At 44.2% G+C, this 14,047-nt stretch overlaps 1 protein-coding gene across 5 annotated transcripts in view; it reads right to left on the bottom strand.

Moving 5' to 3' along the window:
• LOC133225774 (SAM and SH3 domain-containing protein 1-like) overlaps positions 1-14,047 on the bottom strand; it is a 546,087-nt gene that overhangs the window by 111,563 nt on the left and 420,477 nt on the right. The window contains exon 1 of one of the 5 annotated variants that reach the window (XM_061378539.1): positions 11,529-11,684. The exons of the other annotated variants lie outside the window; for them this stretch is intronic. Within the exon in view, the coding sequence (XP_061234523.1) occupies positions 11,529-11,624 (96 nt within the window). The 5' untranslated portion in view covers positions 11,625-11,684. Of the gene's footprint in view, positions 1-11,528; positions 11,685-14,047 lie in introns of those variants that run through there. 5 annotated transcript variants of the gene reach the window in all.

The following is a 14,047-nucleotide window of genomic DNA, read 5'->3' on the forward strand; positions in this document are numbered from 1 at the left end:
CACACAGGATTAGACTCTATTTCACACCTCAATGTAAAATGCACAGAATAAAGGTAGCCATAATTAAAGTGGAAAACAGGGTTTTTCTATTTTTTTTTTTTTTTTTTAAGGACTGACAACCATTTTACACTACCTACAACTGAGCAGTCTCCACTGATGACACAAGAAACAGTACAGACCCTCACACCAAACCCCTCTGAACAATGAGCTGGACACTTCATCACTAAATAAAGTACGATGAAAAACAGGCATCTTCCAATTTTTATTTGCAGTGTGCAGCAAGCAAGGTGGAAGCTTCCACATATAAAATGGACACCGGGAGATGAATTTGGGTAATTAAGAAGAGACACCAGGAATATGGCATTTTCTTCTATAAGGAAAATGACCCTTAAGAAATTTTACAGAACTATGGTATGTAAAACCACAGAAAAACATTCAAAGAATTTGCCATGTATGAAGGTTCACAACATGCCCTGCCAGCAGGCAATCTGCCTTTACTCAGCCCTTTTTCCTCAGTGAAATGAAAACAGACAGACCTAAGGAAACACCTCCAGTGGGAGAAGAGATGCCTGCTACCACAGCCACACCAGTTTTCCACTGCAGTACCTAAAGCTACCTCTGCTGTCAACATTTTTCAAGGGGCATAAACACCCTGCCCACAGCCTGCTCTTACTTTCAACAAAATCTGTGGCAAATAGCAAGTGACCTCAGGGACAGCAGGAACACAACAGGTTCTGTGGTGGTGATCCCCGACTGTGTTTGCTGTGCTGAAAAAAACCCCACTCATCTATATACACCAAACATACATGAAAACCCAAATACCTCTTCTGAGCCTAATTAGTCCTCAGTCTGACACACACCACGTAAATCCAACAAAGAATATGTCAGAAACCAACTAACATGGATTTGTGCCACAGGCACTGTTACCCCTGCTCCACTGCCCATCAACTGCTGTATTCCATGGTATGACCATCAGCTTTTCATTGCTTGTTTGACTAGAAATTTCCTAGCCTTACCAGTGGTTTTGGTTTTGAAATACAGCATCTTTATTAGTCCTCTGATAAAATGGTGCACATGGAGATCTGTTCTCCCCAGGTGTTGTACAAAACATGACATATCCCCACAACACACTCTGAAGCAGTGAGTGTTTTCAAAGCGTAAACATACAGTCATCTTGAAGATGGAAATGTGAAGATAGAAACTTGAAGACAGGAACCACAACTGACACACAAAGTGCAATCTGCCCCCACCTTTTCCTGTGTTACAATTGTTATTTATGAATTCTAAGGTGGGAAAGAAGCCTAATAATGAAGCGGAAATCACAACCTACAAGTTGCGGTGTATATTATCTATGAACACAAATACATTTATGCATAAAATGGGATTTTTCTTATTTTCATCCTTACAGAGTATACATTATAGTTTAAATGCAAAATACTTTTTGTCAGCTTTCAGAGCTATTGCACTAAGCTGGCCAACCACTTTAAGCTCCAAAGCTCATAAGTAGTAAAAAATATTCTGTATAACTGAAGGCTACATTTAAGTCTATGCACTGATATTGATAACAACATAAAATAAGTCTAACAGGGAAGGTGAAAAGAGATAAGCCTCAATTTAGCAGTAGAAAATAAGTATCCTCTATTTGCACTCCATCCCTGGGAGTGCAGTAGAAATTTCAGGTGAGAAATTTCACTATTTCAGCTGAGTTGGAATATGCAGGAAGCTACTGCTGGAAGACTGCAAGCACAAAATCCAGAGGATGAAAGTGTTTCAGAACTGTAACAGATACAGATAAATAGATATAATAAACAAAGACAAAACACATCTCCTAAACTGTAAGTGCATAAACCCCACATATTCTACAGCAATGACATATCACTTTCAGAGGTATGTATTATGACCAGTATGATATTATTCTGTCAAGCAAAATACCTTAAAAGCCTAAAATGCCTTTTTGCTGAAGTACAATGTAATGCTATGCAATCAGACCTGGAACATGCTTTCACACAAGCTCCAGCTGTGGATGTACACTCACTAAAAAAAACCCTTCCAACAGTTCCATTTTGGTCAAATGAGCTCTTATGATAAGTGCTCTTGAATCCATTTTTTTTCTCCATCCAGTTAGACTGGGGTTAAAGTCAAGCAGAGAGAAAGCTCTACAGGAGGGTCAACTTGGTGCTGGCATTGAAAGGGCCAGGACACTCAAGTAGTCTGAATTCGTGAAGGAATGACAGAAGTTGCTTTTTCCTTTTTTATTGAAAACCTACAGGCCACAGACTGCTCAACAATTAAAAAAAATCTTCCATGCCTTAGGCTCATGAAGTTTTTATGTAAACGGAGCAGAAGTTAGACCCTTTACCTTTTGTTTTTTCTTCATCCTTTGTTTCCACATGCCTGTTAGCACTGACAAAGCATCTTCAGTTGCAAGCGAAAAGGGTCAGGAGCATCTTGCAATCAAGACATTGCTCATGTAACTCTCTATTTAACATTGTAACAAATACTGCAGTGTTTTCACTACCACCTATTGACTCTCGTCACTGCAAAGCATTCAAAGTATTGATGTTATTATATTAAATAGTTACCTAATCTCACAGTAGGTAGGTTAGAGATTGGAAGGGACCTCAAAAGATCATCTAGTCCAATCCCCCTGCCGGAGCAGGAACACCTAGATAAGGTTACACAGGAACGTGTCCAGGCGGGTCTTGAATGTCTCCAAAGAAGGAGATTCCACAACCTCCCTGGGCAGCCTGTTCCAGTGTTCCGTCACCCTCACCGAGAAGAAGTTTCTTCTCAGGTTTAAGTGGAACCTCTTGTGCTCCAATTTGTACCCATTACCCCTTGTCCTTTCATTGTTTGCCACTGAGAAGAGCCTGGCTCCATCCTCGTGACACTCCCCCTTTATATATTTATATACACTAATAAGGTCACCCCTCAATCTCCTCTTCTCCAAACTATAGAGACCCAGCTCCCTCAGTCTTTCCTCATAAGGGAGATGCTCCACTCCCTTAATCATCTTAGTTGCCCTGCGCTGGACTCTCTCCAGCAGGTCCCTGTCCTTTTTAAACTGAGGGGCCCAGAACTGGACACAATATTCCAGATGAGGTCTCACCAGGGCAGAGTAGAGGGGAAGGAGGACCTCTCTCGACCTACTAACCACCCCCCTTCTAATACAACCCAGGATGCCATTGGCCTTCTTGGCCACAAGGGCACAGTGTCGGCTCATGGTCACCCTGTCGTCCACCAGGACCCCCAGGTCCCTCTCCCCTACACTGCTCTCTAACAGGTCGTTCCCCAGCCTATACTGGAACCTGGGGTTGTTCCTGCCCAGATGCAGGACTCTACACTTTCCCTTGTTATATTTCATCAAGTTATTCCCTGCCCAACTCTCCAGCCTGTCCAGGTCTCTCTGGATGGCAGCACAGCCTTCTGGCGTGTCAGCCACCCCTCCCAGCTTAGTGTCATCAGCAAACTTGCTGATAGTACACTCAATTCCCTCATCTAAATCATTGATGAATATATTAAATAATACTGGTCCCAGTACCGACCCTTGAGGCACTCCACTAGATACAGGCCTCCAACTAGACTCCGCCCCATAGACTACAACTCTCTGGCTTCTCTCCTTCAGCCAGTTCACAGTCCACCTCACTACCCGATCATCCAGACCACACTTCCTCAATTTAGCCGCAAGGATGCTGTGGGAGACCGTGTCAAACGCTTTGCTGAAGTCGAGGTAGACCACATCCACCGCTCTACCATCATCCATCCACCGTGTTATTTCCTCATAAAAGGCTACAAGATTGGTCAAGCACGACTTCCCCTTGGTGAAGCCATGTTGACTGCCCCTCATAACCCTCTTATCCTTGATATGCCTTAAGATGGCACCAAGGATAAGGTGGTCCATCACTTTCCCAGGAACGGAGGTGAGGAACTCCTTTACATACACACACTCCCACACACATATGGAAAGGTGGGTAACACTGCAATATAAAACTGTAGTATGTTGTTACCAAAGACCAAAAAGCACTGCATATCATCTTAAATAGAGTGACAATAATGAAACAGAAAATGACATATTTGTATTCTTGATAATTATGTTACCATGCTTGTAAGCTTCAATGTGTGTGTTTACTCATGCACGTAAGAACATCCATATTTTCTTCCACCTGGAGGCCTGATCATGTAAACTGATCTGAATAGCATACCCCTGTGTTCACACAGGACCACAGGTAAGCCAAATCAGCAAAATCTAATGGGCCTGTAGCAGGGTCAAGTGTGCTACAGCACTCCAATCACATCACAGTTGGATCATGACATGGATACAAGGAACCAGCTCTCCATTTTATTGTATAACTTCAAAAAAAAAAAAAAAAAAAAAAAGAAAAGCCTTGAAGTGTGCTTAATAAATCTTTGCTATATCACATTTTTGAGCTTGTCCATCTAGTTTTCCGGTTATAACCTCCTTAAAGCTGTTCTCCAAATAGGCTATACAATCTCCACACTCAATTTGAACCTCTTCATAGGAAACATGCCTCTAAAATTAGCAGGTAGCTCAGAAATGCTTATCCAGGTGTCATTAAAACTTAAACCATCAAGTATTTTATTACACTAACCAAAGTGCTAATAAAAATAGTACATTATAACTTAGTGCTTCAAAACATGGCAGTCTGCTATTACAGTAAGCCAGGAAAAGCATTCTCCTCACCTCAAGAAGATCAAAGCAGAGCCACGTGCCCACACCTGACCCACACCACAGAGAGTGCACTGTGGTGGTGGCAGCTCCTTTTATATATAGAGTACTTACTTTCCATAATGGAAATCTGTGTTGTGAACTCCTGGGTTCAAATGTGTTTCAGGGAACTGTGCTGTATTTCTGTCCTGCAAATGGGACAGTTAAGTCTCTTGATAATAGTGAGAAATAAAAACCATTCATACTTCTCTAATCACACAACACGTGTACCTACATACTTCAACAGAGAATACGCTTTCATATCCGGCAGGGGGACTGGACTAGATGATCCTTTGAGGTCCCTTCCAATCTCTAACATACTGTGATACTGTGATAGCAGAAACTTAATTTTTTACAGACTTGCACATATTAAATCCAATTCCATCTTTACGTTAATCTTCTCATGAAAAACATGGACTCCAAACTCTTGCAAAGTTACTTCAGCATCTCTGCAGTCACAACCATCACCTTCGTTCTCCCTCATATCACCAATAACTGCAGAATGCTCATTAGTCATTGCAATCAAAGAGGAAAATTATTAGCAGCACTTTATGTTAAAACAGGTATTGTGACAAATCACTTTGTTGTGTCATTACAAAGTAATTCTTATTCATCCTGTGTCACTGCACCTCCTAAAATCCAAGTACAACGTGTGCTCTACAATCATTAATACCATGACAACGGGGTAAATGGTACAGGAGAAATCCTGTGTTGCTCCATGAAGTAAAAGCTACAGCCAGAGACACCAAAGGGAAGGGACACCCAGGAAGGCACAGGCAACAGGGCTGGGTGCACCAGCATTCTCTCCTCCATCATGCCACATCTAGAGAGAAAAGAAGTCCTGAAGGAGCTGAGCCAAGGGCCAACACTGGAGTAGTTCAGATGGGGTATGAAAGAGAAGTCCTTTCTCCCCTCTTACTCAAACTCCCTTGCCACAGGACTGCACATTTTGTCCATTCCTCACAACCCTGTGCCACATCCAGCAGTGATCTACTCTACTGCACCCCAGTCCCTCTGCTTCGCTCACACAGCTTAGCCTCTCTGCTCCCATTTGCACAGCATCTTGTGCAATCAGCACTAATTTACATTGATTTCTTGACAGCATCAGAATAAGTTAGAGTCATCATTACCCAGTCCTGCAAAATGTCATTCGCTCCGATACACGCTAAAAATGTTTTTCACCTGACTATAGAAAATGGTAACCAGCATGTGTAATACATCACATTCCATACGATAAAATTCCTTTAGGTTATCATTGTCCTGCATGTGCAACACTTTAATTTTCCACACCGATTTTCACATTTCTTTTCTGTTTAGAGACTGCCATTTTTTCACATCTAGAAAAGGAAGGAGATGTCATTACAGGCAAGTTCTGGTGATCTCATAATCCGCCGCTCTTAAAAGACAGAGCACTTGGTTGATTGACTTACAAAATGCAAATAAATGAGGAAAAGGAGTATTTCCAAATGCTGATAATGGAGCCCGTATTCACAGCAAACCAGCAACTCACCAAAAAATAAGATTTTATCACCAAAAATCAAGTTTACCTTAAATTCATAGTTATTATCTAGTAAACCACAGTTCACAGTAGACAAAGAGCAGGCATAAACAAATCTTCCCTATTTTTTCCCTCTGCAATTCAAAGACCAGGGAAACCCAGAGTTTGATTTCAGGGCACCAGAAGCAAAACCTCTTATCATTCCTGACTGTGCAGGGTCTTGTAGGGACTGAACTGTCTGATGGAAACATCTGTTTTATGTAACTTGACATGCAAGAAAAAGCCTGGACCAAAGGTTATCTCTACAAGCTGTCTTTCTTCATAAAGGTATTAGCATTGCTACGTGTAATGCTGCATGGAGATGAGAGGGAAAACAGATGCAATAGGTTAAGTTTCATATATAAAACTGAATCCAGCACCTCAACTGACAGTCAGTGACTTTCTGGTTTGATTTCTTCATTTGAAAGAAATATTTCCTTTAAACAGAAAAAAAAAACGATACCTGCCAGTCTGAAAAGCAGAGGCCAGACCTTCTGGGTTTATCCTTATTGTTGCAAGTGGGATATGCTGTCAAAATGTACTCCAAAGCAGAAGTCAGAACAAAAAAAGTTTTGAATCAGAATGTCTCAAAGTGCTTTTTGAGCTAACAACACAGTGCCACAGCTATTTTGCAACATCTCAGTAAAAACTGGGAAAAAATGAGCATATCGCATTTTCAAAAGCAAGTTCTACCTGGAACAGCTACTTGGTTGCCTGTGCTTTTCTGCAGAGCTGTGCTGAACACCAATGGCTTCAGGTGGAGTGGCCTCTCAGTGCCAAGCAGACCTCAGAGAAACAGAGTCACCTGAATCAGACACTGGGAGGGCAATGGAGTAGAGAGACTTCCGTGGGAGGTCATGGAGAGCTAAAGATGGTTTATGGAAGGGCAATCCTGGGAGAAATCTATGGCTGGTAGGAGCTGCCACCACTCCTCTCAGAAATCCTCCGACTGCTTTTATCAGTCACAGATCTACTTCCCCAATCTCTCCAGATATCCAGGCTCAGTATCAAATTCCTCTACCCAAAGTATGTTAGTCAGTTTGTAATTACATGTTATTACAGTAGTATTATCAGCTGGCATCCTTCTCTCTTGGTTTTTTTCTTTACTACTTTGGTAAGAAATTCAAATAGTCACTGGAACATGGAAAGCAAGATAGATTATATATGTAAATAGTAGGGCACCCAATATAAACCCAAGTGAGCTTTATTGTTGTCAAAACACTGTTCTCTTTAGCTCACAGGAGATGGTGGGAAAGCACTAGTTTCCTTTTAGCATAACAGCAAAACACTACCATAAAATAAAGAACTCCCCTTTTTTCCACCTCTTTTAACTGTTTGAAACAAACTAGCTATGACTTTGAAAAAAAAGTTGGAAAGACTTCTAATTTCACTTCATCTCTTACTATTTCCTCTGTATCTTTCTCATCTTGGCCATTGAAAACAAAAGCTCCTCACAGAAATAGACATTTTCTTCAGGGAAATAAATGCTCTATAAAAACTGATCAGAGTTCTGCTAGTGATTTCATTAATGTCAGGATTTGACACAGATACCTGTTCCAGCTATGCTATATGAGAAGAAAGAGCATCTTATAAACAAGACAGACACTACAGTGTCTTCCCTGTACTAAGGTCAACAGCCCATGTTTTGAAAGCACATCTTTAAAAGACTAAAGTTCATTATTTTCACTTCATATTACAATTTGTTCTCAGATCTGATCACATACAAATCTTCAGACTCTCAGCATAAAAGAGTTTGCTATCTCCACATCAATACATGACTCTATGCCAAAAATATTCCTTTTTTATGGTGTTCCATTTTGGGATGCAGAGAATTTTCTGTATTCTTACTCATGATCCATCTACTACAATCTCTTTCTGAAATCTTAATACACTTCTACCATCCATGGTTGCTTTGAGACGCTGCAAATTATAATCAACCAGTACATTCCATCATGTGCTTGCTGCAGACTGAGCAAAAGCTTTTAAGTATAATTATGTTATCTAGTGAGCTCTATTAACAGCACAAACAGCTTTGAGGTGCTCATACCACAGCTGCACCTATGGAATATTTCATTAGAGTAAGTGCAAATGTGAAAAGTTACATTAACTTCAGCAAAATCCCAATACAGCTGCAAGTACACTCAATATTTGTCAAGCAGAGAGAAGGTTATTATGCAACTTCAAAGTCTGTAAAATATGCTGCTTACAAGCAGCACTTGAGAAATATTTGCTTCCCCTCCGGACCTGGGATCTGCCATCACAGGTTCCTGCTTAATGAGGTCCTATTTTAAGGAACCTATCTAAATGTACACAAACAATGAAATGTATTTATCCACTGAGTGAGAGGGGCTCAGTTTGTCTTTTGAGTAACTGCAGTACTGAATACCAGTTGGCTGACTTTCACAGCCTCTCATTCTAAACCTAAGAGAGACACCACCACAGCCACCAAGGCTTCTGGCAAAGACACTGGGAGAAAGGCAACGCCTTTCCCTCCTCCTCCCCACTGCTGTAACTCCTCAGTATGAGATGGGCAGAATCAGACATTTCATCATTTTTACGAAGACCACCTTTTTCACTGTAAGGATAGTGAAACGGTGGAACAGGCTGCACAGAGAAGTTGTGCAGTTTCTGTCCCTGGAGGTTTTCAAGACCCGACTGGATAAAGCCCCAAGCAACCTTACCTGGTCTCAGAGTGTTCCCTGCTTCAGCTCAGGGTTAGGCTAGATGTCACCTGAGGTCCTTTCTAACCTGCATCATCCTACGATCGTCGCTTAAGAATGCAATTTTCTCCCTTTCAATCAACATATTTTTGATGATCACCTTCTTTCTTTATTTCTTTCTGGTTTTCCCCTCCCAAGATCCTGTCTCTCCTGCCTCTTCTCCCCTGGCTAGCAAATTCCTTTGGTAGCTGTTGCAGGACCAACCTAGCCTTCCACAATACCAACCTCCTAGTTCCTAAATCAGTTCCCAGTGAATAAATCCACTGTTTACCTCTGTGCTCCTTAAACCATTTTGGATCATGAATTACTGTAAATCCCAGAAATGTAAGACCCATACCTTCACTTAACTGACAATGCCAAAACAGTAAGCCAGATACGCAGGCCACTGTTGCGGCCCCATGGACCATGACCAATCATCCACAGACTTTCATGTGGAAGCCACAAATCTGGTTTACTATGTTCCTTTTGCAGTGTAGGTTTGAAAAGGGCAAAGCTGTATGTACCACAAAGTCAAGCTGGCACTGGAGACAGCTTGGCACTGGATCTACTTCTTTCTTGCCTTCAGAGAGGGACAGAGCAATAAATAAGTTTATAGTCAGTTCATATTAAGACATGTTTTGTACCCACAGAGACCAGAAACTCTTTAAAAACCTAAATCTGAAGAAAGCTGACAGCTTGCAGAGAGAAGAGCTTTTGTCTTCCCTCAGATCAGTTGTTATATGGGACCCAACACAAGGGTATTCTTTTGTATTTGTAACTGTGTTGCAACACAAAACACTGCAGTAAGAAAAGATAACAGTGCTGGATTATGTTTGCAACTGATATAAACCACTCACTTCACAGTTACCGGATGATTCCTTCCTATAAAGCAGACCAACTCTAAAATAAGTTATTTTGTCTTAGTTTTATTAGAAGACAAATAATGAAATAGCTATGCTTTCCCAGGAAGGAAACTAGCCTGTACAGCCAGGAGAAACTGTTAGTTGTTTGAGAATCAGATATTTTTCTGCACTGCACTCCAGCATGCTAGGGCTGTTGGTCTGGCCTCCTCAAACACTCCTTCCCAGGCATCCAATAGCATTTTGCTCTTACTAAATGCAGTACTGAAACCTGCCAGAAAAACAGAGAAAGAGACTGTTCATGAAGTACCAACTGTGTGTTCCCTACAAACTGGCAGAACTGACTCTGCTTGCATTCTTAGATTAAAATCATTAACAGTGAAAGAGTGTACGCATCCGGGTGCTACTAAATTGAATGCCAAGTCAACAGAGAATCCCTATGAAGACAAGGAATGGGGCTAGTTTTTTAATGTTACTTTGAATATTAACAATGAAGTCCATGTGAAAAAAAAAAGCAGCATAAAATGCTAATTACATTCTCTGTGCAGTTCTATAATGCTTCTGAATTAGATCCTATGGGTTTACCATTCGTTTTGTTAGCAGCTTTCCAAAAGGTTTTTCTCATAATATTCTTTAAAGTCTGTTGGTTAAATGTTAACAACAAAAAGTTAATACGCATCAAGCCTATTAATTTGCTTTTAAAATGAATAAACAGGCACTCCACTGTTGATTTCCACATTCCTGTATCACTGGAAAGCTGCCAGCCCCAGTACATATATAACATCAGTGTTTGTTTTTTTGCTGAGTGGCAGTACTCGGCAATAATTATCATCTTGCACCTAAAGTAAATATTATTCTCTGGCTCCAAGTAGAAATAAAGAATTGACTCTTCCTGCATTTTGACTGCTATCCAGTCCGTCCTGTCGGTATGCTACGTGCCCACTAAACATAATTCCTTGAGCCCTTGTAACTGGGGCCATCTCCTTTGTTTGTAACCAGTGAATTACGAGGATTAGTCCCTCCTCAGATGATCGCCAGCGCAGAAACTCCACCAACCGTAACCGGGCAACTTCGCTTCCAAAAACACTACAGGGAGTAAGAGCAACACAACCAGCACCGGGGGGTGCATTAGGACACGGGGCAGCGCTGCTGGGCTGGCAGGCCGCCCTGACCCGGGCACACGGGGTGCAGGGGACCCCTGGGCCCTACGACCCCCCCGGCACTGGAACACGTTCGTGGGATATAAAGACAGCAACAAACCAGCCTTTCACCAAAACTTCACCGAACCCGGCAGCACACAGGAGCGCCAGGTACAATGCCCCCACGGGCCGGCCCATACGGGCGCTCCGGGGTGCGTACACAGGCTCAGGGGTCCGGGTCATCCTGGTGAACCGGCGGTGCTCTGCGCTGCATCTCTGCCTCGACTGTAACGACAGCCGAGAAAACTTTCCTCCCAACCCGCGATGCAACCGGTCGCTGATACCACTCTCAGTTGTACCCATGGAGTTGGTGTTCCGGACGTACGCGCCCGCCCGGCGAGGCTGCCCTCCCACCGGTTAACCTCCGCAGCAGGTGCCGGGGCCACGCCGCTCACGACCCCTCCGGTGGGGACAGCAGTGCCCGCAGCCCACCGCTCCCCACGGTGGGTTCCCCCCGAGCCCGACTTTTCCCCAGGCTCCGTCCTGTCCCGTCCCGCCCGCACTCACCAGGATGCCCATCACGTCAGCCCACAGCTGGGCGAACACCTCAGACGTGCCGCTCTCCGCCGGGGCGGCGGGGCTGCCCGCCCGCTCCCCCTCCATGTCCCGGCCCGGCCGCCGGCTCAGTGCCGGCTCCCTGCTGCCGCTGGCCGGCTCCGCCCCGCCATGCCTCCACCGGCCCGCCCCGGGACGGCCCCGTCGCCGCTGCCGCCACCCCTCCAACTTCGGCCAGCGACAGGCCGGCCGGCGGTGCCACTGAGGCGCGGCAGGGGCGCCCACCCGGCGGCGGGACGGCGGCAAAGCCCCTCCTCTCCCTCCTCCCCCGCTGCCGGCTGGGCGGCCCCGCACCCCTTGCCTGCCCGAGGACTCGCCCGGCGCACGTGGCGGCCCCGGGGCGGCAACAAAGGGCCCCGGCGCGGCAACAAAGGGCCCCGGCGCTTCCCCCACCCCGAAACCCGAGGGCCAGGTCCGGCGGGGGGCGGCCTGTTGCTGGCGGGGCTCCGCCGGTGCAGGCGCCTCACCTGCCTGCCGTGAGGTCCGACGGCAAAGTCAACAGGCTTTTCTTCACCCCACGGAAAGGACAGCTGGGAAACGAGCCGGGCGCGCTCGCTACGAGGCCGAGAAGGGAAAAGGCACACGGTTAAATCGAAGTTTTAGTTCAAGTACCGGGACCGCATCATTCGTTCTCCTGAGGAGAGATCCATCATCAATCGCCTCATTAAAGGCAAAGCTCTCCTTGCAGAGGAACTGTGGAAACTGCTCCCACCTATGCCTCCTATTGCTGCTTTCCTACCCCTCTTTAAAGAAATTAAATAATCACTAATTACAGACAGCTCCCGCACCCTTCTTGGGGAACAGCTGAGTGCCCATGCACACACACACACACACACACATACATACATACATTAAAGAACAGTGGCCACTTAATGGAGGAAACTGGAGAGGTCAGCAGGAGCTGGGGACAGAGGATGACCCTAAGGCCTGGCCACCACCTCACTCCCAGCTTCGCTGGGACCCGTGCCAAGGAAATCCTTTACACTTGGTGCTCATCTCTGAGCTCTGAAATGGTTGTATGTGTCCTTAAAAGCTCCTGTTTCAAGCTGCTGTCTACTGAGAGCAACTGTCTGGGAGACTCTTACAGACTGCAGGGCACTGGTAGCCTGCAAAGGCTGGAGCAACAAATGATACCATTTGCCTACAGGGCTAAAAACAGTTTCAGGAGAAGGCATAAAGAACTCCTCGCATCTTCTTTCCACATTCCCACCAATGCCCCTCTTCTGTCCTTAAAGCTAAGATTGCTTATGTTACTTTGTAGGCTAGCACCAAAGACAAAAGCCTAGTAGAAACGCTTCCTTTCTGAGCGACTGGCATGCAAAGCAAGGGATGAGACTTTTCTAAGCACACACACAACAGAGAAAAGGAGGTGGGGGGCACAGGCAGTAACAAGAAATATGTTGAAAAAGTGGTAAAGAAACCACTGATGATGTAGATATGTGCACATTTTTCCTGACTTTTCTTTAGGATGCACATGTAGGACACACACTGTATAACGCGTTGTATTACTGACTAGTACTGAGAAGTAATGAAGGGCCCAAACCAGGTATAAAATCCCTACTGATCCATCTTTAAATTGTACGCAACTGTAAAGCAATGAAATATGAGGATAAAGGCGTGCCAGTGAAGTCTGTCAGTACTCTGAGAGGGCTTGCATAACTCAAAACTGGTTTAATTAGTTAGAGGTAATTTACTCAGTGACCCTCTGAAATCCATGTTGAACCACTTACAACAGTAATGTCAACCAACTTGCAAAATATCTGAACATGGCACACTTTTGATTTCAGGATTTAAATATTCTGGGCTCCTCTTGTGCACAGTCTTGTGTATATAGTCTTTTTTATAGATTAGAGACATATTTAAAACTAACAAACAAACACCTGCAGCACAAAGTCTAAAACCCCCCTCATTGTTCTGACTCAGGCAGCAATGATTAAGACCAAATAGGTGCAAGGGGCAGCACTCCCACTTGCCCCTCCCTGCCAGTGGAGGTCTTTGCTCCACTGTAAGGTTGACTACACTACTTACAGAAGCAGGTCCTGAATATCTGCACTTTTCAGCCTAGTTTATAAATTGTGGTGGTCCAAGAGCTGCTTCCTGAGCTGTGATGTCATCCTCTTTAGAGGAGGCAGCAGCTTTTATCAGAGGAGCATGATGCATGGCAGCAGCAGTCTTCCCTCAGCCAGTTGACTTTAATTTATCTGAGACACAGAGCCTTTTATTTAAAAAAAATGGAGAGAAAAGGGGAAAAAAAAAAGGATATTGCAAAATCACTTGACTCTAAGAGCAGTTCCTTTAAGAAGCAATTTGACATGAGAATCACAACAAATCCATGGCAGTTTACAATAGCTACTACATTCTGTGGTTTTGCAATTACAGTATCTATTCACCTTCAGACATTTACAAGACGCCATTTTCCCAAGACATTCAATGACTATGACATACTAAAATATTTCCTGCTCTCCTTCCCT

Source organism: Neopsephotus bourkii, unplaced genomic scaffold (genome assembly GCF_033783945.1).
Source record: "Neopsephotus bourkii isolate Nb327-2 ecotype Australia unplaced genomic scaffold, CSIRO-AGI_Nbou_v1 NB_1767, whole genome shotgun sequence".
Taxonomy (NCBI): Eukaryota; Metazoa; Chordata; class Aves; order Psittaciformes; family Psittacidae; genus Neopsephotus; species Neopsephotus bourkii.